At 48.6% G+C, this 26,973-nt stretch overlaps 3 protein-coding genes across 3 annotated transcripts in view; 2 read left to right on the top strand and 1 right to left on the bottom strand.

Annotated features, from left to right (window-relative positions):
- LOC108555808 (Down syndrome cell adhesion molecule-like protein Dscam2) overlaps positions 1–18,972 on the bottom strand; it is a 20,467-nt gene extending 1,495 nt beyond the window's left edge. Inside the window, exons 1-6 of the mRNA XM_017911634.1 lie at positions 18,895–18,972; positions 16,667–16,790; positions 13,862–14,043; positions 13,453–13,591; positions 10,583–10,744; positions 4,945–5,094 (exon numbers count right to left, since the gene is read on the bottom strand). Of these exons, the coding sequence (XP_017767123.1) occupies positions 4,945–5,094; positions 10,583–10,744; positions 13,453–13,591; positions 13,862–14,043; positions 16,667–16,754 (721 nt within the window). The 5' untranslated portion in view covers positions 16,755–16,790; positions 18,895–18,972. The remainder of the gene's footprint in view (positions 1–4,944; positions 5,095–10,582; positions 10,745–13,452; positions 13,592–13,861; positions 14,044–16,666; positions 16,791–18,894) is intronic.
- Positions 18,973–19,460: 488 nt separating this feature from the next.
- On the top strand, positions 19,461–20,805 carry Dpm1 (Dolichyl-phosphate mannosyltransferase subunit 1). The gene is made up of 4 exons (XM_017911847.1): positions 19,461–19,906; positions 20,033–20,243; positions 20,316–20,506; positions 20,577–20,805. Exons 1-4 carry the CDS (start codon positions 19,767–19,769, stop codon positions 20,794–20,796), a joined length of 762 nt encoding a protein of 253 aa, XP_017767336.1. The 5' UTR covers positions 19,461–19,766; the 3' UTR covers positions 20,797–20,805.
- Positions 20,806–21,605: 800 nt separating this feature from the next.
- Positions 21,606–26,837, top strand: LOC108555901 (centrosomal protein of 104 kDa). The gene is made up of 16 exons (XM_017911781.1): positions 21,606–21,852; positions 22,630–22,794; positions 23,161–23,372; positions 23,448–23,634; positions 23,705–23,916; positions 23,990–24,197; positions 24,271–24,418; positions 24,477–24,603; positions 24,679–24,905; positions 24,993–25,262; positions 25,457–25,670; positions 25,755–25,933; positions 26,038–26,183; positions 26,258–26,359; positions 26,434–26,559; positions 26,621–26,837. Exons 1-16 carry the CDS (start codon positions 21,813–21,815, stop codon positions 26,689–26,691), a joined length of 2,634 nt encoding a protein of 877 aa, XP_017767270.1. The 5' UTR covers positions 21,606–21,812; the 3' UTR covers positions 26,692–26,837.
- The last annotated feature ends 136 nt before the right edge of the window (positions 26,838–26,973 follow it).

Below are 26,973 nucleotides of genomic sequence, written 5' to 3'. Positions count from 1 at the left end.
GCCGAGTTTTCTATACCTGAAGGCTGGAACTGGGAATGCCTGAGCTGGACACATCAGAGTGAGCGGCTGATCGCAGTGAACCGTGTACGTACGCGAATTCTCCGTCATCGGGAACTTTGGTTTCGTGCTGGCCACCGGTTCTACGAGAAAATACCTTCGATACAGACGCGATCGTTCAGTCGAACCTTCGTATCGAACACCGGGACAGGGCAATCGGCGATCACACCTGAGCTCACTCCACCCTTTTCGTCTCTATCCCTTGATTCAAATCGACGGTACATCGTGGATCTACGAGTCTATTCTGCGACGTTATCCCACCTATGCGAAGGAACCGGGAATCCTTGAGCGGGGCACAGCAGTGTCAGAATCTCTTCCACGGTGGAGACGAATCCACGGGAGTTATCCATCGTCGGGAACTTGGGCCGCACGCTCCCCACGGGTTCTGCGAGCAGTCCCGAGGGACAGAAGCGCGTAAGACACGATGGTATCGCGTGAAACTTTCGCGTAGCCGAGAGAACGGAGACAGGGAACCCACCGGGGGAAAGCAGGAGTATACCGAAAGAATCGTTCGTCGAAATAGAGGACAGGAAAAGTGAAACCCCAGCGTCTGCAGCTGTTGCGCCATAATTTATCATTGCGCCTTCGAACACGAATTAACAACGGTTATTTAGCACAACCACTTGTCCTTTGATCTCGACGGGACAAAGATGAGGCGGCCTACAAACTATTCATCGAGAAGCTCTTAGAACCCGACAACCTCGGATCCTCGAGGATTTCACGGCTCGGAAACTTACGGAGAAAGTCCCTACCTATAAGACGGAAGGGGAAATCCTTGTGCGGGGCAGAAAAGCGGCAAGCTTCCGTTCGTCCTCGTCGTCATTCCGATTAAGTTGATCGTACTGGAGAGCTTCGGCCGAGTGCTCGACACGGGCTCTGCGGATCGTGGTCGAAAGCAAAAACAGCGAAATTTTACCACGCTGCGGCGACGTAGATCGCCGGTCCTCGCCAACTTACTTGTGTACCGGGACAGGGAACCCTTGGGCGGCGCACAGCAGCGTCACCGAGCCATCTTTCATCGTGCGGAATCCCCTGGTGTCGTCGATCGTCGGGAATTTCGGTCTCACGCTGCCCACCGGCTCTGAATGTCATCACACTGAGTTCACGCGGCGGGATCTCGCGTCTGATTGCACGAGGGATGGGGAACCCCTGCACGGACTCCAACAGCCGCGAAATAGTACTAACTAGGGGACCGCGGGAAGCGTCGCGTACCCTTTTTACCCTTAACGAAACCAGGACGAAGATGGGTAGAGAAAGGGACGAAGAAAGACTAGGTGAAAGACGTCGAGACTAGGTGACGATTCAAATGGTCAATAGTCGCAGAGCTTGTATCATACATTAGCTATCACAGTTGCGGATGAACAATTCTGTGGCTCAACGCCATTTTGGTTTATTGGCATAGGTCTCTCGAAATGCTGGAATATACCAGGAATTCCAATACTTTTTCTATTTGTTTCTTTCAAATCATCTCGAAATCTGTTTGGTATTTTTCATTCGCGAAAGCTTCGTTTTTTCCGGCTATTTTATATCGCTGAAACCTCTTTCTATGCTGCTTTCTGCACACCTTTTTTTTAATCATCGGTATTCCGATGTTTTGTGTCCTTGTACTGCTTTTTATGGTTGAGAGCCCTTCTCGGTGTCCTTGAACTGCTTTTTTCATAATTGGAATTCCGATTTTTGTGGCCTCGCGCCTCTTTTTATGCTCGAATTCCCCTTTTTCGGCATGCCTCGCTTGCTTTTTTTACCGCTGAAATTCCATCTGCATCGGGCTGGTTGTTTCGCCGTTGCGATTCCACCGAGAATACCATCCGCGTGATGTAAGAAATTGCTTTTCACTACCGAGGACTTTTCTCCGTGGCAATTTCATCACTGACGCGGGGTGACCGTACTACCGGAAGGAAGTCTCCGGGAACGTCCGCAGTAGCTGGATAGTGGAATGGTTTTAGAGAAAGCGACCACTACTGATCACTGACCAGCGGGTGAACCTAGCCCATAGCAAGTACTCGGTCAAAGAGTACGTTTGATAGTACAGGACCACTTCGGACAACCCGACGTCCACTCGTAGGAATTGAATGCACAAGAATCGATTTAAAAGCCCTCGTGAAAAATGCGCGTTCTCACGGCCTTCCTGGGAAAACATCGGACTGAAAACGAGTTTTCCGCGGTACGCTTTTTTACGCTTTTTATTATCAAATTTATAAATAATCGTCTCTGCTCGATATCAAGAGGCGAATTTTAATTTTAATATTTATGGAATATTTTTCTTTCCCCAACCTATCGTCCGAATTTCAAATTGCGCGACGCTTCCCACGATTCACCCCGTTCGACCACCATTTTGCCGCTTTATCTCGAGCAATTAAAGAATTTCGAGTCTTCCCGTGTAACAAAAACCTTGGCAAAATTCCTATCGTACCCCGGAATATTCTGATCCAAGAGCATACCTATAATTTGGCACCGGAAATCCCTGCGCGGGACAGAGGAGAGGCAGTATTCCATTACTAGCGACCGTCAGACCGTTTATGTTGCTCACAGATGGAAATTTCGGCCGGACGCTTGCCACGGGTTCTGCGTCCGAGTGTCCAGAAAAGGTCGGAAAAGGAGACAAAACACGATATCGATCGTGACGAGCGGAAACTTACTTGAAAACCAGGGTAGGGTACCCCTGCGCGGGGCAAAGGAGGGTCACAGAGCCGTCCTTAGTCGTTCGGAAACTCCTGGAGTCGTCGATGGTCGGGAATTTCGGCCTCACGCTGCCAACCGGGTCTGATTATGCAATTAAACAGCAACTTCGCTATCCGAATACCGATATCGGGCAGGTGGATGCGACATTTCGTCCTCTCTTTCTTTTAACTGATTCTCTACCTGTTTAAGGGGACGGGGAACCCCTGTGCAGGGCATATCAGAGCCTGACTTCCGTTCACCGTCGTCCTGAATCCACGTATATCGTCCGTCGAAGGGATCTTTGGACGGACGCTGCCTATTGGTTCTGAAGGACACGCGAACAACCATTCAGAGGATTTTCACTGTCCGTGCATGGAACGGGGAACCCCTGAGGGAAGCAGGGTGGTCCCGAAAGCCACCCTCTCGCTTTCGCGGAAGAAGAAGGAACGACTCGATGTCCGAGGAAACTTCCTAGCCAAAGTCTAGTTCGAGTATTCACGAACATTCCCAACAGCCTACTTTTCTCCCGAGTTTTTCCCAATCTCCCTACGCCTTGCCTACGCAGTCGCAGGTTCCTTTTCTTTCGATCATGCTAGCGCGTGTATCGCGCATCGGTGATCAGAGGTATATCGTACCTAGAAACCGGTACCGGGAATCCTTGGGCAGGGCAGAGGAGCGGTAAATTGCTTTTCGATTCCGTCGAAAGTCCGTTTATGTTGTCCATCGAAGGAAACTTTGGCCGTACGCTCCCCACGGGTTCTGTTTCACAACGAAGACACTATTGACTGTGGAGCCGTTTGCGGCGCGTGGGCCCCCTGCTCGGACCCTTCGTCGTCATTGCGATTCTCGTTGCCGCATCTCTTGGCCATCGTTAGCCTAATTGCGCGGTACTACGCGATTCGGACTCGATGGAATCGCACTCGTATCGACAGGACGATCCATCTGCCATCGTTGACCGACCGCTTCGACGATAGAATAGTTCTGTACCCAACGGAGCTGTACGCGTCTTTGTATGATACTTAAACAATCGGCGCGTGATCCGCATCGTTCGATGCGGACGAGCAAAGATCGAGAACCGTGAAAGCCGACAGCTGCATTGAGCATCACATCTATTCCACGTGTCAGTGGCTAGAGCTTTGCGTTTCGTGTGAAATATTAGAGTGACGTTTGACTTACCACGCGAGAGCGAAGGACAGAGCCCGGAGATCGCGTGAGGGCGCCGCAAAGCGTCGAAAGAATTTTTTCATTTTTCCGTTCAAATTCTATCTTTACTTTTCTTTTCTTTTTTCTTTTTTTTTTTTTTTGCTTTCAATGTTCATCGAAATCGATCATGCCAAGAGTCAAATCATGGGCGGGCGGTGGCGCGTGCCCGCAGGGGTACCCTGTCCCAGCATTCAGGTTCTCCAACTAGCTTGATCTCGCAATTAGACAACGCTATATATCGTCGTCGTTTCTCTCATCTTGGTGCAATTCTTAACCAATAATTTCCTCTTAAACTTACCGACTGTCCAAAGAGAGTTGGTTCGAGTTTACTCGCGTATATACAAAAGTTAATCCGATCAAGCTGGTTGGTTCAAAAGATTACACGTACATAGACGTGGCTACTTCAGCCGAAGGCAATTGATTTTCCGTGATACGTCGGCGTAAAGTGTTACTCGATCGCTTAATTGCGCTACCCGGTTAAGTACTCGATCCGGTTACTCTGTTTCGGGGAAAATCAATTGCCTCGGTAAACAGTTTCGAACCCGGACAAAAGTTTCCCGAAACGGCGCGGTTCGCGCGATAAAAGAGTAGTTAGAGTCCGACCTGCAACACGAATTCGGTATCGCGTATGCGGGAACGATTTACATCGCAAAAGGCTCCTCGTTTACATGCTCGCGTTTATCTCGCGCGGAAACGAATTCCCGAACGACGACGGGTTATATCGTTGGGAACAGAGACAGAGGACGGTTCGAAAAACGTACGAACGGTCGTTTAATTTCGACCGCGAGAGGGAATACGAATTATTCCGCTCCCGAGCGCGCTCGCGTTCATCGCGTCCAGGTTCGAAACTAGAAACACGATTCTGATTTTTGCTCCCGTGGAAAAGGTTCGCGCGTTATTCGAATTTCGCGGTCGTTACGTTGCAAAACGATGAAGAAGAAGGAGGAAAAATAATCAGAACGAATCAGAATCGTGATCTCGATGAAGATGAAAGTGATCGTCTCACGTGAGCTCGTCACTTACCGGTAATGACGAGGCGTCCCTTGGTGGCAGACAGTCTTGTTTCTCCGGTGAGTCTATGCTTGGTGCGGCATTGGTAGGTCTTGTATCCGTCTTCGGGTCCAACATCGCGAATGTGAAGCTCTCCGGAAGGCAGTACCAGGTATTTTCCATCTGTTCCAGTGACCGAGTGGGGAAGAAAATTACACGGATTATTCGCCGGCGTTGATTCGACCGGTGCAACTTTCTAACCAGGGATAATTGACTTATCGGAAAGAACGTTCCGGCCGGTATCGGTTCTATTGGAACAGTTTAATCGAGCTGGAGGAGATTTTACGCCAGCCGTAGTATAAAGTTCATACCGATATGGGTCGAGCAATCAGAAATATTCAATTATCCCGACGACCGCACGATACTCGTCGGCCATCGGCGCACACGTAGCCGGGTGTGCCGACGAGTACAATGCCGTCTTGATTAATACATTGGCCCGCATGCACTCCATTACCTTTTGCTACCTTGGCCAAGTTCGTTGAACGATGAATAGCGACGGACTCTTTATCTATCTCGTGCTTTCGTCGTTCGACGAATCGTTTGGCGATTCAGGCCCGTTCGTCAAACAACGGACGAGGGAATATCGAGTTTGCATTGTTCCCGGCATGCTCGTGAAACGTTCTAAGAACACGATATCGAACACGCTGTCGATCTTTTATCGCTTCTACGATATTCCCTGTAATCCTTTTAATCCGTTCGTCGCGCAAATTGGCTTTTAATCGCGCTCGCGTGACACGAATTGCGAAATTGTTTCGAAAACGAGACGAGAGGGAATGCAACGAAGGGATTAAAAGTTTGGAATCCGAAATGGCGAATTCATTTCGTAACCTCGTGCTACCTTATCTCGCGACGAGTCAACCTCTCTCGTTGCATTATGCTCGATGACTTCCGGTTACAAAATGATCACCGACGAGCGAGCTCGATGCATGCAATCGACTACGACTAAAAGCGACAACAAACACAAGCGTATGTATACGTATACGTATACACGCATATATATATAGTCTACAGCAATAGTCACACAGGGAAAGAAGGGTGGGCGAGAGTGTAAAAGTGGAACCGTGAAGAAGAATTTCGGAAAAGGAAGGAAGTCTGGGACAGCGCGAGCAGCGGCAGTCAACGTCGTACGAACAGTTCAAGAATAGTTGAGCGTTTAGATTGCGAAACGAGGGGCATCCGGGCTTTCGAACGATTTCATGGTACGCCAGAACACGCATTTCCGTCGTCGGTCGATCATCTCGGGGCGCGATCGATGGTCGAGTGGAGGCCGATGGAACGAACACGTTTTCGAAAAGAACGCGACGCTGCTAGCATCACGGAAACGAATCATCTGACCACTTGTTTATTCACTCGTGGCGCCACGGCGCATCCTGTTTCTTTTCTCGTGATCCGTCGCAACCTACCATCGTGGCGGTCGATTTCCGGTCTCCTCGTTCTCGCGATCGCGGCGCACAATGGCGATCGTACCTGTTGCGTGTCTCCTCCTTTCGTTGCGTACGAATCGCGAGGGCGATTTCTGCTCGAACGGAACACAGGATCGCAGAGGATATCGCTGGTTATTACAGCCAGCGATCCGGTCGATGCCCGAGGGAATCCTTGAAACGCCGGTTCGCGAGTACGCGGCCGCGTTCCTCGCGCGATTACCGATGGAAACGATCTTTTTCCCTCGCAACCTATGCGTTCCAAGTGGAGCGTACGCGAGGAAACCCACGCGTTACCGACGTTTCCACCGTGAAAAGAAAGGAAAAAGCTTGGCGACGCGCGGATGAAAGAGAACGAGAAACCGTCTTTTTTCCTTCTCTAGTCCTTTTCGTCCTTTTTTGGCTTTTGGATAAAACGTGGGTGCTGTTGCGCGTGCGTATGCGTGTGTACCGTAATCGGTGCTAGGGTATATTTCAGTGGTCTCGTCTTCGATCCAAGAGTCAACCTCGACGAATTCGGCGACGAAGCTCGGTATGTGACACTTGATAATTGCGGCGTTCCCCCGAAGGACGTGTTCGTCCATCACGTTCACTGCATACCGCTGCCCGACAACTGCAACCAGACACCGGTTTCCGGTTTTACCATAAGCCGCACATCTACATACAGCCTCGTATCCGTGGTGCGATCGATCGTTGCGATGAGCGTTCGAGAATTCGTGCGATCCTCTACGGCCTGTGGAAACCGTGGGGAGAAGAAGAATCGGCCGAGCGGAGGCGCGATTAATCGATCCACGCGATCGGAATAAACGAAGCCAAAGCTCGACTCGGACAGCGGCGGCGTTCTCGTCTCTCCTCTCCCACGTCGACCAATTCTATACGGATTCTATTCGCGATCGCGGAAACTCGCGAGGATACCGGATACTCGGTCGATCGATCTCTCCACTCGAACCGGTGATACGCACGAATCGGGGAACGAACGCCCACGCAGCGGCAAAGGAACGAATCGGTGGATCTCCGTCAGCGCGAAAACGGAGCAACGATCTCGCGCTGTGCTCCAACTCTCTGCCCATGCTGATTGATACCGTATGATTGTCCATCGGCCACGTAACTCCCGCCGTTCGAATCGATCCATCCCACTACGTCCACGTGGTCGGCGACGAACGAGGGAACCTGACACTTGAAAATCGCCGCGTTCCCGCGTATCGCGAACTGATCGTAAACCTGAACTTCAAAGTATTGGGCGACCACTGTAATAAAAGCGGAACAGAGTGGAAAGAAAAAAAAAGAAGAGAAGACAGCTGATGGTCGGAGCGCATGGCCGGTGAACGGGCTTTGATCCGGTCGATTAAAATTTCAATGAACCGCGAGGCTGGCTGCTCCGCAAACGAGAGTTCACCGTACGGAGCATCGTCGTCACACACCCGCCACGCTCTCTCTTTCCACCGATGGAAATTAGGCTAGCCGACGGACATCAATTTCCTCGTCGGTTTGATTAGTCCGGCTTAATCTAATCCGAAATCACGAACGAGGCCGACCGGCCGTCCCGTTTTCCGACCATTCCGTTCTCCGCGCGATCGTACGCGCGCCGTACGACAAATATTTGACGCTGGAACACGCTTCCACGGTCTATTTCGTGGCCCTTAATCGCGAACCGAGCGTCGCGATATAGTCTTTTTCCATCGATCTCTCGCTTACTCAAAGAACCTCGATCTCGATCGATAACCGGGCAATCTGATTCGATCGACCGACACCTAGGCTACCACGCTCTCACGGACACGCTCGTTAACTGACCGTGAAGTAAATTCCATTAGGCCGCGGCGTATTACCTTCCGCGCTCGATCGTTAGCCGAACAAAAGTGGATCGCCCTGTTCGCGGTCGCGTTTAATTCGCGCGACGGGCTCGATTAATCGGACTTAACCTAATCCGGTGGATCGCGGCGGGTAACGAGGCCACTGCCAGCCGCACGCTCTGCCTCCGCGTTCCGTTTGCGTCGGCCGCCTCGGAAAGGGCAAACTTTTCATAGGCCAGAGCAATTTGCACGCGTTCCACTCTATCGTCACAGACAAACCACCTCTCCTTTCCCCCGTGCACTCCAACGGTGCATCCTGTACACCCTGAGAGCGGACGACGGTACGAGCGCCGACGCGCATGCCGTCAAAGCGTAGCACGCCGAGCCGTCCGTTCGCGCGAGAGGGATGAGCACGCTGGTAATTCCATTTATTAATTCCATTAAAATGCCGGCAGGACCCGTCGCGTCGTTGGTAGGTCGTTGGAATCGAGCGTAGGCGGTAAATCGAATCGGCCGCGTTGCAGGGACCGACTTTCGTCCAAAGCCGCGAAACAAACTCGACCAATCGCATCGATCCGGTCTTCGTCCAGTTCCGGATGAGGCGTTACGCGAAAGATGAAAGAGATCGACGACAACGGATAGAATTTTCTTTGATGCGCGACGCAACGGAGGACCGATCGCCCGTGCTCACCCCCGGTCTTGCCAAATACGCTTTCTTTAATCGAGACGAGGGAAGTACCCTTTTCTTCTTGGTTGCTCGAGGAGTACGTGGACCCGTCCTCGACAGCCAGCCACTCGATCACGTCTACGAAATCTGCCACAAAGCTGGGTACGAGACACTTCAAGGTTCCCGTGTTGCCGCGCAAGACGAACTCGTCGGTGACCCTCGTCTCGTAGAATTGGTGGACCACTGCAACGCGTGTCTTTTTTTCAGAGAAGGCGTGATCGCGAACGCGAAAACGAGACGAGAAACGCGGAAAAGATTGATTTCGAAGCGATAGATTGGCCACGGAACGACGTTCGCGCTCGTGCCGGCTTCCCTTCCGTTCCATCGGAATTCGTTCGTTCGATGGGAAAAGGGAAATGAAACTTTGAAATTGGAGCGAGGGTGAGAAACGGAAGTCCGTTCCTCTGGCGTAGGTTCGTACAGCAACGAGAGATCACACCGACTCCGCCTACCGTAATCCTCTCCGGCCGTGTAAATCGTTCCATCGTCGGCTATCCATTGATCCACGTAAACGAACTCGGACACGAAACTCGGTATTTTGCATTTCATGATCGCGCTGTTCGCCCGGATCACGTACTCGTTCTCGGCCTCGGTGACGAAGAACTGCGAAACGACTGCCCGCGCGGGCACACAACACAGGATACGTGATCAACCATGATCGTGATATGCATGTATAGGTGGTACTGGTCGCGTTAAGGGTTAATCGATCGCGCGAATTCGTCGCATTCGACGACACGCCTCGAGGTATCCGCCTCGTCCGATCCACCCCTGTGCGAGATGCTTCGCCGGAAAGTAAAATTCGAACCTCGACGATTCCCGAAGAATCGACACTTCGGAGTTCGCGCCGACCGAGCGAACCGACGGATTAAACGCGATACGAGGGTGTTGGGAAGTTTCTCGTAACAGACTCGACGCGTCGACTCGGGACGGACGAGGGGATTCACCGCGAGGCGTGTCTGAATCCGTTTTAAAGTCGAACCCCCATAGTACCCTGGCCGACAGCGGGATCCTCCGGCAGATAGACCTCTCCGTCCTCTCTGATCCACGCCTCGACCGTAACGAACTCCGCGATGTAACTCGGGATGCTGCACTTCAAGATCGCGCTGTTCCCCCTGATCACGTACTCCGTGAGAATTTCCGGCTGATACGGCTGCGTGACGACTGCACGGAAAACAGGCTACTGGCGAATCGTCTCGATGGCATCATCCGAGTCCCTCGATAGCTCCGTGAGCCATTCCCGCGTGAGCTCGTCGATGCTTCTCGAGCTCGGATTTCGCACGGAAAAACGAAAAGCGACGGGTGGTCGATTAAGCGCGTGGCTCGATCTAGCAACGGATACTCGCGCGATGCCCGAGCGGCCGGCGCTTGGTAATCGAGTTCGTTTATTTCCTTAGGAGAGCCATATAATCCCGGCGTGAGAGCCGCAGCGGATGGTTCATTAACCCTCGTCGCGTTGCCGCCGCCGTTCAACTGCCGCCAGACTGGACCGCGCCGGAAACGAATCGTTACCACGTGCCACTTTGAACTTTTACCAAGTTTGTCGGGAAACGAAGCGGCCGAGGATGAGAAGAAAAAACCGAGGAGGGGCCCAGTCGCGGACGATCGGGAGCAAGAACGAGAAAAGGAACGAAGGGAATACGGAGAAGGGAAAAAGGGTAGGACGAGTGTAGTACCGTAGTCGTTGGTCGGCTTGAAGGTCGAACCGTCGCTTCCCACCCAGGAGTCGACCGACACGAATTCCGCGACGAAGCTGGGTATGGTGCACTTCAAGATGGCTGCGTTTCCGCGTATCACGTATTCGGACACGACCTCCGCTTCGTAGTACTGAGTCACGACTGCATGGAAATAGGGGCGTGCGATAAGTCGTTGCGCAATTAGCGTGACACCGTTAACGAATCGCACAGGCTGCGACCGTTTCGTTCGGCAAAGGTGTATTCGGCATCGCGCGTGCGACCGAACACCGGGCACCCGTCTAATGCTCGGAAACGATCGGCCCGAGTGTCATACGACGTTGACCAACTTTACCCCCGCTGCCAGCTTTCGTCATCGAACCCCGCAATCCCAACCACCCCCTAGAACCCCTACCGTTCTTCTCGTTCGGGTTAAAAGTGTTTCCTTGGTCGTCCTGCCAGCCGACTACTTGAACGAACTCCGCGACGAAGCTGGGTATGCTGCACTTGAGTATAGCCGCGTTGCCGCGTATCACGTACTCGTTGTTTACTTCGGACTGATAATACTGGTGTACCACTACAATAGACGGAAATGCCGATAATCAGCCGCGTTCTAAGCGATACGCGTCGGCTCGCGCGATCCCTTACGCGCGCTCGATTATAGTCGGCTACATGCACGGACTATACGAAATCTGAAATCAACCGTGGCATTATCGATCTCGTTGTTCCCTGGAAGCCTGTGTATGCCAGTGCGGCCGATGCGGTTCTCCACGAGGTTCTCGATGACGCGGAGAATACGTATATAGGCGAGCTAAAACGAGATTACCCCGTAACGAATAGCAGCGTTGGGACGCACGACGTTGACGACAGCTTCTCCGGTGACGTATTCGACGTCGTGGTCTCGTAATCGTGGTCGTGGTCGTGGTCGTCGTCGTCGTCGTCGTCGTCGACTCTCGCCGAGCAGATCGATTCGCTGGGTCGCATCTTACGCCGCAGCCGCGAGAGCTTAGAAAAGCTTGCATCCAGGAGGAGCACGTCGACACGTCGGCAAACGATCGGTGCACTTTGACTCCGTGTGCACGCCCGTTTCTACGCATGTGCGAGCACGCGAGAAAAGACCAGGCGGACACGGTGGAGAAAGCGAAACGGAGCGAGCGCGAAACGAGAGGTAACGCGAAGGGTGGTGAGAAAGAAAGAGAGAGAGAGAGAGAGAGACAGAGAGAGAGAAAAAGAGCGAGAGAGAGGGGAACGTCTGACGTCGATGTCGACGATGTGCTCCAATTATTTGGGCCAGCACGCTCCCCGGTAGAAATAACGAGCTGGTAGGAACGTTAACGAGACCAGTCGACGATGTTCTCGCGTGCGCATATGTACATCGATTATGCGAGCCGAGAGCGACTGACCCAAGCTTTCGGTCCATTGCTCTATTTTCTATGGATTCGCGACTGGCCGTTTGCCGTGACAATTGCCCCGATAAACGTCACGCACGCGATCGCTCGACGCGACGTCCGGCGTTTCCTTTCGTTCCCGTTCAACGCGTCCTAGCTTTCCACGATCTGCTCGCGAGAATCGTCGCGACGCGACGCGACCATCCTTTCGAAAAGCTTCTACGCTTCGACGTAAAGTCGATGGAATGACGCGGGGACTACCGTAATCGTCGCCAGGTACGAACTCCTCTCCTTGATTGGTGTGCCAGGACAGAACCTTCACGAAATCGGCGACGAAGGACGGAACGACGCACTTCAAAATGGCACTGTTCCCACGAATCGCGTACTCCTTGTTCACGTCCGTGTCGTAGTACTGCGCCACCACTGCGATTTCGTCGTTAAAAAAGAGAAAAAACCTCGCGATCGAAACTCGCGAGCAAACAGCACCGCCCTCCGGTCTCCGTTTTTCGTTTCGAATATTTCGTACTCGAGCCCTTGGAACTGGGTCGTGCAACTGGGTCAACGATGCACCCTCGCGCGAATTACATAGTCCGACGGGCGATTAAAAATTTCACCGGTCTTTTCCACGTTACCCAATGCAAAGCCAGACTCGGAGGAATATCGCCAATTATAGGTTTCCGTTGAACCACCCGGAGACCGAAGAGAGGCGAATGTTCACCGCGAACAACGGCGGCGGCAGCGATTACTCGTTATACAAGCCCTGCTCTAATTTTCCCTGATCATTGGAGGAAACGGCGATAATTGCCACTGATATCGTATGCTCACCGGATGTGTCGCGATTGATAAACGCGAGGCGCGAGTTACTGACCCAAAAATGCTTACGGAGGTATACTCGGTCGTTCGCTGTTCGAAACAGCTGCAAAGAAAACGTTTTAGGTTTCCCGTGCCTGGCCCATCTTTCTCGTCGTGCCGCTGTCGTCTGTCAACGCTAGAATTACCAAAGTACTCGAAATTACGCGTTTCCGATCTTTTATTTTTGCAATCGCTCGAGACGCGTAGCTGTTCTTTGGCACCGTTGATATCAATTTTTATTTAGATCGGCATGTAATCATCCGTACTAGTCTATTTTCGTTACACCGTCCCAGATATTATCGTCTCCGTACACGGTACCTAGGTACGCGTTATGGATCGGTAGTTCTAGCGTGAAATCATATCTGTCGAATGAATACTTTATAAAAGTCACTTTTCTAGTTATTCCTTACTCGAAAATAGATATTTAAAATTACCAAAAAAAAGTGGATTCTTTGCTATTTTTGATGCTACATCGCGACAACGGCATGACGCGTCTGTCTTGAACATCTTGCTCCGTTAAAATTCCAACCGAACGTCGTTTTCGAGAAATATCTCGTTAGAAAAGCGACAGATGGCCAGGCAACGGCGAGGGTTTCCGCGTGATTTTTGGAATGGAAGAGGATAACCACTTACCGGCTCTCACGTTAACATCTCGGCTGTGAACTGAACCTGCTGGGGAACGCGCCAGACAGCTGTATACCTGAGCATGAACCTCTTGACGATAATCCTCGGCGCGGAAAGGAGGGAAGACCAAGTTTCCATTCGGTAAAACCTGCAATGAGACGATTTTTCATTCGATTCGCGAAAGAAGCATGTAACGAGGCGACAATTAATTCGACCTTCTTGGCCGTCGAACGACTGACGTAAGATCGTTCGCTGCATCGGTAATACGAACGCGTGGCACGTGGGTTGTCCGAGTGTTCGATAGCGGCAAGTCGGTCAGGTCCGATCGCGCGAGAAGTAGATACGAAGGACGAAACGATATTACTCGAGTACGGGTCGTAACGACTGGAACGAAATTTCCCGAAAGGAAGGAAAATACCTGTCTGAGTCCGGGAACATCTCCTACAGCGCTTCCGTCAGCACGAACCCAAATGATATCCGGTTGGGGGTTTCCTCTGGCCTGGCATTCGACGACAGCTCCGGTTCCGTTCGAGAAGTCAATTCGGTTTGGTGGTTCCTTGAGAAATACCGGTCCCATGGATTCATCCTCAGCGCAAGCCACTGCGAAAAGACAGAAAATCGTGCAGTTTACCGGAAGAACGCAGCAACGCGATCGATACCGATCGTACGAGCAGCTCCTTCTGCCGGTGGCAGTTGCAGCGAAGGAGATGCAACCGCGAGTCAAGAGAGATCGATTAATCGAAACTGCCACCGGCAAAAGGAACTTTCGTTGCGTGTCTTTCAGCCTCGCTTATCATCCGTCTCCGCCAGGATACGCGACACCCACGTTCAATTGGCGCGTCGCCAATTGCAGCAAACAACAGGTTGCCGGTCTGCTATTGAATAATATGCTATCAACGTCACGTGACCATAAGGGAGACGGCAATGCGTGATTCCTTTTCCGTCCCGGGGATCCCCGATTTCATCCATCCGCGTGGAGAATCGTCACGATCGACTCGTGGATGGTAAAGATCGGTATCGCGGCCTCGAGGCGAGTCGAACCACGAATTTCCTCGTCTCGTTCCGCGCCGTTTCCTTTCCAGCGTATATTTTCAACCTCGACGTCGGTTTCCGCGTGTTTACGATTATACAAGAGTTCCTTGTTCCACTTTCGTGGCGCGTAACCGCCTACCGGCTTATAACCACTGTTACGACCAGGCGAGAACGGATAAACGCGGCACGCTGTAAAATCCAAGTCACGAAGAACCGGTTAGCGAAGCGTACGCTGGCCAGGCGAACGACAGGAGGTGCACAGGTACGGGGAACAGGTGTTCCGAACTTTTGTCGTACCGAAACTGCACGGACTCGTTTTTCCACGAAGCCCGTCTATTCTCGTTGGCTCGTTCCACGAACGCGTACGCGCATCCAGCCAATTCGATTACGCGCCTCTGTGTCGCTCGTCGTCCCGCGAAATGGAATTACGCGCAAAACGGGCGAGATTTCGCGCGACCGTCTTTCGGAAAACACCTTCCATTCGGCCGGATCGGAGCGTCGAACGAGCAGCTCGTTCGTTAACCATCGATGATGGGAAAAGGTGGCAAAAGGAAGATCGATCGCTGACCCGATATGTCCGGTGTGTAAAAGCGTTTTTCGTGAAGTTCCAGCGTTACGCGCTCGCGATCAAAGACGAGATTCTTCCCGGTCGATAACCGCTCTGTAATCTATATATAGGCAAGCTTTGAGACGTCCGGACGCGCTGCATCGAATATATTTCCAGCAAAGATACGCGCGCGTACGCGTTTTCAACGCGCCGATGTGTTGCCCCGTTCACACGGTGGAAACGATGCGCGTGTGACTCACGCGCCTACGCTTCACGCGTGTGCAACTCGAAAGATCGTGACGGCCATAATAATCCGGGGACAGACTTTTGAAAAGCTCCGACCACGAGGAACGATCATCCTTCGCTTCCCGTTTTCTCTTTTCTTTTTCTTCTTTCCTTCTTTCCGCGACTCATCCCGGCGTAACGCGGATGTCGAGTGGCGATAAGTGTGTCGCGGCAGCGCGAATCGCGGCCCGTTTAAAGCGGAAAGGACCGCGTCGACGAAAATATTCTCTTCGCTCGGAAATCCCTCGGAATTTTCACCGTTCGAGTTTTGGGTCAAGTACGGGTTTCGTCCGTCTTTTCGATTTAAGTTCTGCCGACTATTTTTAAACCTGCCCGGCGACTCTCTCGCCTCCTAACTGCGCGCGTGTCTTTTCCTACGGTACACTTATCGTTAGACACAGCGCGACCCTCGCATTCTCCTCGTCGCGACCGATTTTGCTCCTTTTGTCGGAAAGTATCCTCCAGCGGGTGCTGAATCATCGCCGATGTGCCTCGTGCTGGACACGACGCACGCGAAATCAAAGGATTCACCTGGCGGGGCACGGCCGGCTACGATTCTCTTTCAGGCACGGCCGTTCTCCGTTCTGGGAACAGCAGCTGTTCCTTTCCCTTGCTTTCCTCTCTCCCCTTCGTTCTTGCTCTTTTCTTCGGCAGCTGCAGTCCGTGCTCCGTTTCTACCTACCTACCTACGCCTCTCGCGGACCTTTCACGAGCTGACGGATGCCGAATGAAGCAACGCGAGATTGCATCGACAATCGCCCCAACTGATTTTCCATCCGTCCCTCTTCCTCCTCGAGGGGGCACGAAATTCTGCTCCGAACCACGGGGAACGCGAACGATCCCGCAAATTACGGGAACGAGTCTGTATCTCCTAACAGCGTGGAACAATTGTACGAAAGAAAACGTGACTAAGATGATTATTTCGTCACTCCTACGATGCCGGCGTGTTTACCCAAGAAAAAGCTAGAAATTTTATCGTCGATTCGCGTCGGATTATCTAACGGGCGCGTCACGTTGATAGCGATTGCAGATTCTTCGCCTTAATCGTATCTAATCCTCCCATTGACCGAGCACGTTCGAGGAACGTGTTATCCGGAAGATTGCTGAACGAAAGATGAGTTACTGCATCAGCTGCTGACCTCACGACTCACGGCAACGTACCATACGTGCTGGCTGCATAAACGATCAGATGGCCAAGACGGAACGCGGTAACGCGTACTTTCTACTCGTTACGATTCTACGAGACAACGAGATCGTCCGTTCGCGGATCGAGATCCATTTCCATACGAAGGACCTCGCGACTCGCGATGACCGTTCGCCATTACCAGTAGCATACTCTTTTACGTCTAGCTGACTCACCGTTCGTCAATGCCAAAAGAGCCAACAGCAACATCGTAGTTAGATAGTGGGGTATATTACACCCCCCTCCTGGAGGATCACGCCACATTCTGATCCTGTCTTCCTTGGACGCACTGATTCTTGCCTGATTTCACAGAAAAACACGCGAACTTGAGACAGAATCACGTGGGCGATCGCAACAGCTGCACGCTGACGGGCCAAAGAGAGGAGAGACGATTAAAATGGATCGCAAACGATTTCCCGAATCGCGCTTCCCGCCTGCAAGAGGATGCACGCGAGTTCCTCCTAGTCCCGGGCGTAGCCGATGAATATGTTTGATTCGAGTGACCTTAGCACGGTTCAAGGCCGACTGGTTGGCCGGTTCATCCGCCGATTATGCTCGCCGGCTGTGTACGATATGGAAATTGCGCCGAATTTTTATTACGCTGCTCGCGAACATCGCCATGCATGACTACGACCGGTGCAAGCCGTTAAGCGGAAGCGGAACACGTCATCGGTCGTACTTAATAGTTCCCACTGTTTCTACATTCTCGTACGACCGGCATGCCATCGCGACACGTATCAAAGCAGCGTTTACTTTTTTTCCTGGCGAAGCAAAAGCGAAAAAAAAAGGAAGCGTCGCGTAGGCGAACGACGAGGCTCGTTGAAATCTGTGGTGCAGATGAGCGAGCGAGATCCTGGAGGAAGAGCCTCGGCGTTCGGCTGGCTGAAATCACGACGATATACGAGGCCTGGTGCGCGTCAACGTTTTAAGCAGGCTAAAAAGCGAAGCGGACGAAAACGGAGGAGGATGGGAAAAGAGAAAAACGGGGGAAAAAAGGAAATCAATGCGTGAAAACTGAAAGTGCGCGAAGCCTTTAGCGTCCGTCGGCTCGTGATAATCCCTGGAACACGTTGCCGGTCGTTTTTCAAAAGCACCGGCAATACAGCGTGCACGTGCTGAATCGTTGATAGCATGGGTTAGGTAGGAAGAAGACAGTGCGAGCGGGAGAGACGAACGGCGGATGAGCAGAGAGAAGAGAGACGGAGAAGCAGGAGCGAGAGAGAGAGGGTGAGAGAGTGGGTGAGAGAATGGGAAGGAGAGAAAGAGAGAAGGAAGCAGAGAAGAACGGAGTAGCGCGGCTCGTCGCGGAGCTGCTCCCTCTCGGTGGGTTTATTGATCGCAGGGTGCGGAGCGGACCAATCTACCCCTCGTGCAGCGTACGCCATGCTTGCTGGTATTTGTCTGAACCAGTCCGCTTGCTTGCCAGCCAGCCCGATTCTCCGCTCCGCCGTCAGCCTTCGCTAAATCCGGAAAACCCGCCCCCGACCCTATAATATGCCGCATGGCCCGCTACCTGCACCAGAAATACTACTCTCTCCCTCGTTCCCAAGAATCGCGCTGCCTTTGCCAAAGGTGCAGATCCACCAACGGATTACGACCAACCTAACCGTCGTGTCGTCATCGTCGTCGTCGTCGTCGTCGTCGTCGTTCGATTAATTAAACCCGATGTTAGTAGTACTACGACCGATAGATCTGGGCCATACAACGTCTATCTGACTGCGAGGAAGGTCACCACCCTTGCACGCGACGCGGATCAACCGTATCGTCTTTTTCTCCGATAGCGATCCTCCTTCCGGAAAGAACAAGGCTTTCTTTCACGACGAAACGCAAAAAAAGGTGTTTCTCGATAGTCGCATGTGCTCGTTCGCCAACACGGCTGGCTCTGCTGTTGCTGCTACTGCTGCAGTGCCCGTTCAATCGTTTCGCAGTTGCATCGAGTCAACTCGATCCTTCGATGCGGTGCACGAAGAAATCGCGTGCTGTCTTTTCCTCGCAGGCGTTTCACGTACTTTCTACGTGTTCTAGAATCAAACGATCGACTTGTCAATTTCGTTCGACCCCTCGGCTGACAATCCCCGAGTACATCGACCTAACTTCTGCCAAGAATACGATCCCGTCAGCGAGCTGTTGCGATCACTCGGTAGCGAGAGAACGCTGCAATCACGAATCTCTCGATCGTGAACGGATCACCCACGATAGTCACACTCTACGTTCACAGGAACACACATGCACACGCGTACACACCCACGAGAGATTTCGCAAATCCTCGAAGGACTAGCGGAGATCTTTTCGAATCCGCCTCCTTCGCACGCGAATAATCGCGCGAATTTTTAACGAGGCAAAACCCTCCGAACGTGACTCACACGTGCGACAGCCACACACCGCTTTTCACCGTTTTACGTACCAACGTCACGTTGATTAAATCGCAAAGATACACGCTGACCACACCGGTCCGGTGAATAGAACGAACACTCTAGGTCCGTAGACGACCGAAGAGTGCGAGGAGCGTCGTTTGCTTCGGGACAGCGGCTGCTCCACGGGATCTCGAGGTCGGCGGTGGGGGGTCGTCGTCGTGGTTCGCTGTTGCCTCTCATTGTGGTGGGGACGGTCGGCCGGTTGGTCGACCTTTGTCGCGCGCCACGGAAGCTATGGCAGTATGCGTATTTTCGCACCGACTCCTCTAATTGTAATTGTTCCATGTTTATGCGCCGTCACGTCTCCAAATTTCACTTCCTTAAAGCATTTTTGACGCGATAAATGGCTCTGCTTAATGCACGGTCTGCTACTTTCTCGTCGCTCGTTCTCGGCGTCTCATTTTTCAATCGGGAAGGAAACTCTCTCGTTTTCGTATCGTAGTGAACGGGATCTATGGTAACAGACGTTTGGACAATTTCTTATCGGGAAATAGTTTCGATAGAGAAATTGAACTGAAAGATGGAAGTAATAATATTTAATACTTCGTATTAAAAATATATGAAATTTGCATTCGACTTTATTTTCTATACGTCGTTCTACGCTGGTACTACATGTCTGTCGTTCGCGCGTTTAAATATTTGAATGATTCGTGCAAATATAGAATAGCGATGAATGAAGCTTGAAAACACCGTTTCGTAGTGACGTAAAGGAACACCGGCGAAACGCGTCATCGAAAGATGACTGCTTTATTGACTAGTTTTTCGAAGCCCTACGAATTGTCGAACTGATTTAGTTAGTGCGGCACTTGATAAGGAAGGATTCGTCTGTAACGCGTCACTCTGACAAGAATTCGTGTCAAATATGGTTGAAAGAGAGCAAACGAAAAAGGATATAAAAGAATTGGCAAAAAATGACAAGTATTCGATATTACTTCCAACGTACAACGAAGTCGAGAATTTACCCATAATCGTTTGGCTGATCGTCAAGTATATGGACGAGAGGTAATTATCGTGACAACATAACCTCAAATACGACTGATGTCATTGCTTCTATGCGGTGTGGTTAGACAATTATAAATATGAGATCAGAAAGATTGATCAGTCATGTGAAAATATACAACATTCTAGTGAACTTGATTATGAAATAATCGTGATAGACGATGGTTCTCCAGATGGGACATTGGATATGGCTAAACAGCTACAAAATGTGTACGGAGAGAACAAAATAGTCTTGAAACCGAGGGAAAAGAAGCTTGGACTGGGCACGGCTTATATGCATGGGATTAAACATGCTACGGGAAACTTCATTGTCATTATGGATTCAGATTTGTCCCATCATGTATTTATATTGAACCTGAAACAGATACTTAAAAAATAATTTTGTGCCTTATGTTCTTCCTACTTTTTGTAGCCCAAATTTATACCAAAAATGATAGAGCAACAGAGGTATCTGGATCTAGATATTGTTAGTGGTACCAGGTATGCACATGGTGGAGGAGTTTATGGCTGGGATTTCAAGAGAAAATTAATAAGCAGAGGAGCAAATTTCCTAACGCAACTATTATTGAGACCAGGTGCCAGTGATCTCACAGGCAGTTTTAGGTATATGATTTACAAATTGGTCGACACTTTCGTTATTTTTAACGTAAATTTTACATTGTTACAATTGTAGGCTATATAAAAAGGATGTGTTAGAGAAGCTCATTCAATCCTGCATATCAAAGGGGTATGTCTTCCAGATGGAAATGATCGTAAGGGCCAGACAATTCAAATACACCATAGGAGAAGTTCCAATTACGTTTATCGATCGTATTTATGGGGAATCAAAGCTGGGAAGTTCGGAAATTATTCAATTCGCGAAAGGTCTTCTGTATCTTTTCGGAACTACGTAATACAACGTACAATAAAAATAAAAGATACAAATTTTATCCGTCGTATTATAAATCATATTATATAAATGAAATTACGTATAAATAAAACATTGTATATTGCTATACGTTTTTTTAAAATAAATACTTAATGTCCATGCTTCGATCAATTTTGACGTAACAAAATCCTATTTTTTCGAGTTAATAAAGGGCAAATGCTTACTTTAAAAGCGGAGAAGCACGTGTGTACACACGTGGTCGTGAATGAGAGACACGATACACATATAACGATTCTAGCGAGCGATTCCACCCTCGCCGCACCCTCTGACGTCACGCAGCCTCCGTTTATTGATCCATTACAAAATTACAGTCTATATTTCGACTTGAGCAGAATAGAAGACGGTGCCACAATGTGCCATGTACGGAAACTAGCCAAGATGTGAAAAAAAGAATTTTTCAACGTTATAAATGCGATTTACATAACCATATATGATAATATAACAAATAAACTTTCGACATTAATCCATATACGTATATTTAATCCATCTATTTACGATTAAGTGAAAATAACCATTTCCATATAAAATTAACGATAAAAGTATCTTCGCCATCCACTATTTTACCACTCCCTTCGTAAACGTCAGAACTGGCCTAAAGAAAACTACCGAATCGTGCTTTTCTAATCGATCATCGGCTTTTTTGTTTCTCGATAGAACAGCCTGAAAATACGAGAGTGGCTCTTCTGACGAGCGAAAATGCTCGAGGTCTCGAGATCAGAGTTTCCCTTTGCGAAACGGGTGCAGTTAGTCAGTTCTGTCGCAAGCTTCGCCGCGGCCAGACGTGCAAGTGGCGTTGCCTACGCGCCGGGGTGAAACTTGCAAGCTCCCCCTTATCGAGCTTTCAGATGGCTGTGCCTTTTAGATTTTGACCTTTTCTTCATTTTCCTTTTCTCCTGTTGTATACATTTTTTTATTCTTCACTTCGTTCGAACATATATGATTCTGGTACGTCGTTCTCGCCGCTGAGAAGTCATCCCCGACATGCCACGAAAAATCGGATTCAACGTCGTGTATGCAACCAGTAAGAGAACATCAGATTGTGATTGTGAAAAACATCGAACAACGATAACCTATAGAGCCGTGCGTGAATTTCTGCCGATCCCGAGGGTTCACAACGTTGCGGCACACATGCTTTCGTACAAGGGAATTCCCCGAAGGGTAGAAAATCGTGCAACGGTTTGCACACGCTGACATCGATTTCCTTTATTTCGTGTAAAAGATTTCGTTTTTTCGGAAGTTGCTGCTTTAAAAGGAAACGAGTTAACAACAACGACTCGACACGTGCTTCACCGCGTCTCGTTGCAGATTGCATATTGCTTTCGAGCGTAATGAATTCCTAATCGATGCTCGTTTTGCACCCTTTGGGATAATTAAATATTGTCTCAAGCATTCCCGGTTAATAGACGCGGAGAAGTAGCACACGATGAGTTTCTTCGGTTGTTGTGATCGCGAAGCGTAAGGCGAGGTACAGCATCGCGTGACGAAGTCTCGTGCTAACACCATTGAAAGTATAATTTCAGTCAAAACGTTATCGATTACAGAGGAATCTCCATATTTACCTACAAAGGAAAAGTATACGGCCGCGCAAAGTATGAACTGTATAATTAAAACGTGGGAAACCTTGATAGAAAAATCGCGAAAGGAAAGGTTGTGGGCGATTAATGGAATCGAAAGAATATTCTTCAAACAGTCCTTTGAAGCAATGTCCCTTTACGATCGCGAATATTTATCTTAATTCCGTAAAATATTCTTGGTACTCGAAATGATCGTATTCAAAATTTTCACAAAATCTTCACAGGCGAAGAAGATAGGCATTCTTCGCTAGAACTGAATGTTCATGGGCCAACGGTAAGGGGTTGGCAAAGTTCAAGGAGATGTACATATCCTCAAGAACTCATTCTACGCCTTCAGGGCCCGACAAAGCTTACAAGGATACAAGTCTTAGTTCATCAATATTTAATTCGTAAGTTGCGAATTCGTTATGAGCAATCCACGTATACGCTATCCTCGTCGACTTCTTTCCCTTTATTTTTGCATCGCAAATTATTCAACGAAAATTGAATATCACGATCTAGTAGAAACTGTGGTGCTCTTTTCTAGAAAGAAATTCGGTAACAATGAAAATCGAATTAGCGCTGCAACCCCGATTTCCCGAGGCTAGGTCGTTTTGTCCTCTGCGCCTTACCCTCGTTTCTTATTCTACTTACTCTACTTTCAGCTGAATGCCGTGCTACGTTTTACCTTTTTATTGTTTGTAAACTCCTCTTTTCTTCTGCGAACGGCATACTAATAAGATAGCAGCTTATTAATCATCGTGGAATCCTTGCAGCTGAGAAACTCGAGATCTGGGCATCGAAAGAAGAGAATGCATCCGTGACGACCAAGTTCAGCTATTTGGGTTACATTATGTTGTCCGACAATGCCTCTACGATGTATAAAAGCAGAGAGCTGAAGAGCGCTGCTCTTCCGGAAAAAGAGGCGGTCTCGCTGAAACTGAGACTTCACAAACCGCACAGTAACGCGCACAATATTTATCAACAGGTACACACGATCTCGACGTGCACGCTTGAATGCAACATTGAATGCAACCGATTGCACACGCATTTGAAATTACAGGTTGGTCTTATCGCGATTAATATCCTCGGTGAACCTTACGGGCAAGAGCTCACCGGCCAAGGAGACGCACCTTATAATCCTCATTACACGTCCCCGTACGATGATTTGGCGTTTGAAATGTACGTGGACCGAGAGGTAGCCAAGATCATAAGGCAGATGGAAACGAAAAAGTTGCAGGCTGCGGAGGGTGCGTGTGAAAATCATGTCTAAGTAAGAATGACAATTTCGTGAAAATTTGAATACTGGTATATTTCTAGAGGAGAGATTCGTGTACGCGTCGAAACTTAAAGTAGCGATGGAGAACCTGAGGAAAGCCGGAGAACGTCTGGGGAAATATGAATTGGAAAAGAAATACGCCATAGCTTTAGAGGATTACGACAAGGCCAAAGCGAAGAAGGCACAAGCGCAACAATATAGACAACAAGTCTACCAGAGCTTAGAAGTGCAGGATCTACTAGAACCTCATGGGGTAAATATGTATTTTTAAATAGAGTACCTAATTAATATTTACTTACTCGTTTGCCGTACCCTTGCCTGAACAGCCATTGGAAAAGAACAACAAATCGTCAGCAGAGGGGAAAGAGCCCATATCCATAGATACTTGTACCACGAGTACAACTACTGTTCCTGAGGATATCACATCTCCTCCGAGATTAGTAATTCCACCTAATCGCGATGGAGCTATATCGCCGACAGGACCGGCGCATCAACCACCTGTTTCACCTTTACATCAGAAACCGAACAGCCCTGGTAAATTAATTTCCATAGCGACTGACAAACCCTAATAATAAGGTACTATCCAAACACCCTTCCCCTTTAACAGATATTACCGACAGTCCTACAAATGGCGTAGTGGAAAGACAAAATAACTGCAACAAGGGATCTCTCAGGAGGAAAACCAAGTCGGCAGGACCAGCACTGCGGTCGAGCTATGAGGCTTACGAGGAAAGGACAATTCCTGCTTTAAGACAGTAAGACATGGAAAATATAGACGGTAAAGAATCGTTATATGACATTGCTGAATTTCAGTTCGCACACGAATGAATTCACACGGGAATGTCACATGGATAATACGGAAACAAAAGCGATATCTAAATTGAATGACAGAGAAAAGAAGCAAGCTGCCTTACCTATCTCCGTCTTCGGAATAGAAATGGTAAAGCAAGCTTCAGACGACTATCTCGATTAATTTCTAAAACTATAACTAATAAAATTAACTCTACGTGTTCAGGTAGAGAAATTCTATTCGAAACAATTCACGGATAAAGAAGAGGGTCTGATGCAGCTGAAGGAGGAATTGAGGACCTTCGATTCAGAAGTTTCGAAGCATTCCGCAAATAAGACAGCTAGAGCTGCGATTTTGCTGCTACACAGAGCTCTCAGAGATAAAGTATTCAGCGTGTATAGTCTGGCAGCACAATTAATTCGAATTTTCTTCTCGGAATTTGCAACTGATAGGTATTCGCGTAATGTATTATTTGATGATAAATTTATTTGATGAAAATTACAAATTCATCGTAAATTATCGTCTTTTTATCATCTTAGAGTATCTTCCACGGAAATTGCGAGAAGCGTGGATAGGCTACTTCCGGAATTATTGACGAAATCAGGGGACACTACTCCGAGGATCCATAACATGGCAGTACACACGATACTCAGCATGGCAGACTGTAAATGCGTCAGGGATTTGCATATTATACCAGTGCACTTAACAAGGCCCGTTAGTAGTAGCACTCATCAAAGATTAGCGCTTAGCAGATTAGAAATGGTGGAGCAGCTAATTCTCAGCCACGGAATATCTACCGATAAACAAAGGTGACTCAAAATATCATAATCTCAAATGTATATCTTGGATATGAAATATGAGAAATGCCAAAAAACATCAGACCTCTGCGTGTGACAGCCGATGCGATTTTATTTATGGACGTCACTCGCAGAGGTCCACCCTCAACGTTAAGACTAATACGTTAAAACGCAATTACTCTGATAAGGCATTGTAATTGTTGTAGTGGGCTTACTTGTCGGACATTGTCAGAATTGGGTTCCTCGGGATTGCACCATCCAGCTGAAGCAGTTAGGAAAGTTTCCGAAAGGATTTTAGTGCTGGTGTACAAAGTGAATCCCAGATTGGTCCGTAAGCAATTGCCTCCTGATGATGACATCACCAGAAGGAACTTATTGTACCGTCAACTTTTCCATGAATTCGACTTGATTGATCTTCAGGTAAAGGTCTTCTTTCTTGAGGAAGGTATTTTAGATATACATATGAAAAAGTCACATTTACCTTGTTACGTGCGTATCCGTTAGAGGAAAAAGGAATCTGAAACGAGCAATAAAACAACGACACCTACTCAGACAAAATCAACGGAGAATAATGTAGCGAACTTGACGAAATCTCCTTCGAGAACGAGTCCTGTTGTTAGTACTGGAAGCTCAACAAGCATAACTTCTCCGTCCGAGAACAGTACGGAACATAAAGGTGACAAGTGAGTGATGTACCATTTCTTTGATATTTGTTCATAATGTATATTATAGATATTTGTTTGACGTTTGTTAAAAATATACTTTTTTCTTTTTCCTTTTCTTACAGAATGTGCATATTTTGTCTTTCCAAGGGACAAGGTTACTCCGAGGAAGGTTTAAACATTCATTATTGGAGGAGTTGCCCTATGTTGACAAAGTGTGAGGCGTGTAAACAAGTGGTGGAAATTTCGTACTTGAACTTACATTTGTTAAGTGAGCACCATTTCTATTGAATTGTTCTTAACATGTAGCATTTAATCGTAGTAAATACTTGCTTTATCTTTCAGATGAATGTGATATGAGAAGCAATTATGTAAAATGCGAGACGTGCAAACAAGCAATCAATGAAAATTCTTTCGAGGAACACAGGAAAGATAACAAGTGTACAAGTACGCAAAACTTCGACATTGTTAACGCAATAATATAAATCAACATATAATAAAATTTATCATTCGTATTACAGAACCCATCGAAGGCTACGATCGTTGTCCATTATGCTCTGCTCTTGTAAATCAAAATAAGTGGAGAGAGCATTTAATGGGTGATCATCCCTGCGTGAACAATCCTCGAACTAAATCAGGGAAAAGCTGTAAGTTCGTTGTTATTTAATCATAATACATCAGTGAATCCGAAATTTGTTTCGTTTATAGGTTCAAAATCTCCATCAAATTCTCAGAATCTCAGCGGAAAAATAACTACACCAAGTAATCGGGATTACTAGCATCATCCGTCAACTTCGAGCCTTTCGGAGTGTAAAAAATTTTAGAGAAGGTTTTTCTTTTGTTTTCTTTTATAGTTTATCTGTATGTTATGAGCTACTCAGCATTTTTCATATTTATACTTGTATTTAAATGTTTTTTATAGACAAACCCGTCCTTCATTAGTAGAAATCTCTATGTTAAACAAATTTTTAATCGTAAGTTGAAATCCTTTAATCTTTAGCATCTAGAAGTCTTGTTATCAACTAAATTTGAGAACGAAAGAGAATATAACGTATAATGTA

Source organism: Eufriesea mexicana, unplaced genomic scaffold (assembly GCF_001483705.2).
Source record: "Eufriesea mexicana isolate 0111107269 unplaced genomic scaffold, ASM148370v2 scaffold474474858, whole genome shotgun sequence".
Taxonomy (NCBI): Eukaryota; Metazoa; Arthropoda; class Insecta; order Hymenoptera; family Apidae; genus Eufriesea; species Eufriesea mexicana.
This window is presented reverse-complemented; position numbering and strand designations above follow the sequence as displayed.

Coding starts and splice junctions, on each gene's coding strand:
- Dpm1 (XM_017911847.1), top strand. CDS start 19,767: ATGGTTGAAAGAGAGCAAACGAAAAAGGATATAAAAGAATTGGCAAAA. Junction 19,907..20,032: donor GTCAAGTATATGGACGAGAG/GTAATTATCGTG, acceptor ACAACATTCTAG/TGAACTTGATTATGAAATAA. Junction 20,244..20,315: donor ATTCAGATTTGTCCCATCAT/GTATTTATATTG, acceptor TACTTTTTGTAG/CCCAAATTTATACCAAAAAT.
- LOC108555901 (XM_017911781.1), top strand. CDS start 21,813: ATGCCACGAAAAATCGGATTCAACGTCGTGTATGCAACCA. Junction 22,795..23,160: donor AGTTCATCAATATTTAATTC/GTAAGTTGCGAA, acceptor GAATCCTTGCAG/CTGAGAAACTCGAGATCTGG. Junction 26,184..26,257: donor CTTGAACTTACATTTGTTAA/GTGAGCACCATT, acceptor TTTATCTTTCAG/ATGAATGTGATATGAGAAGC.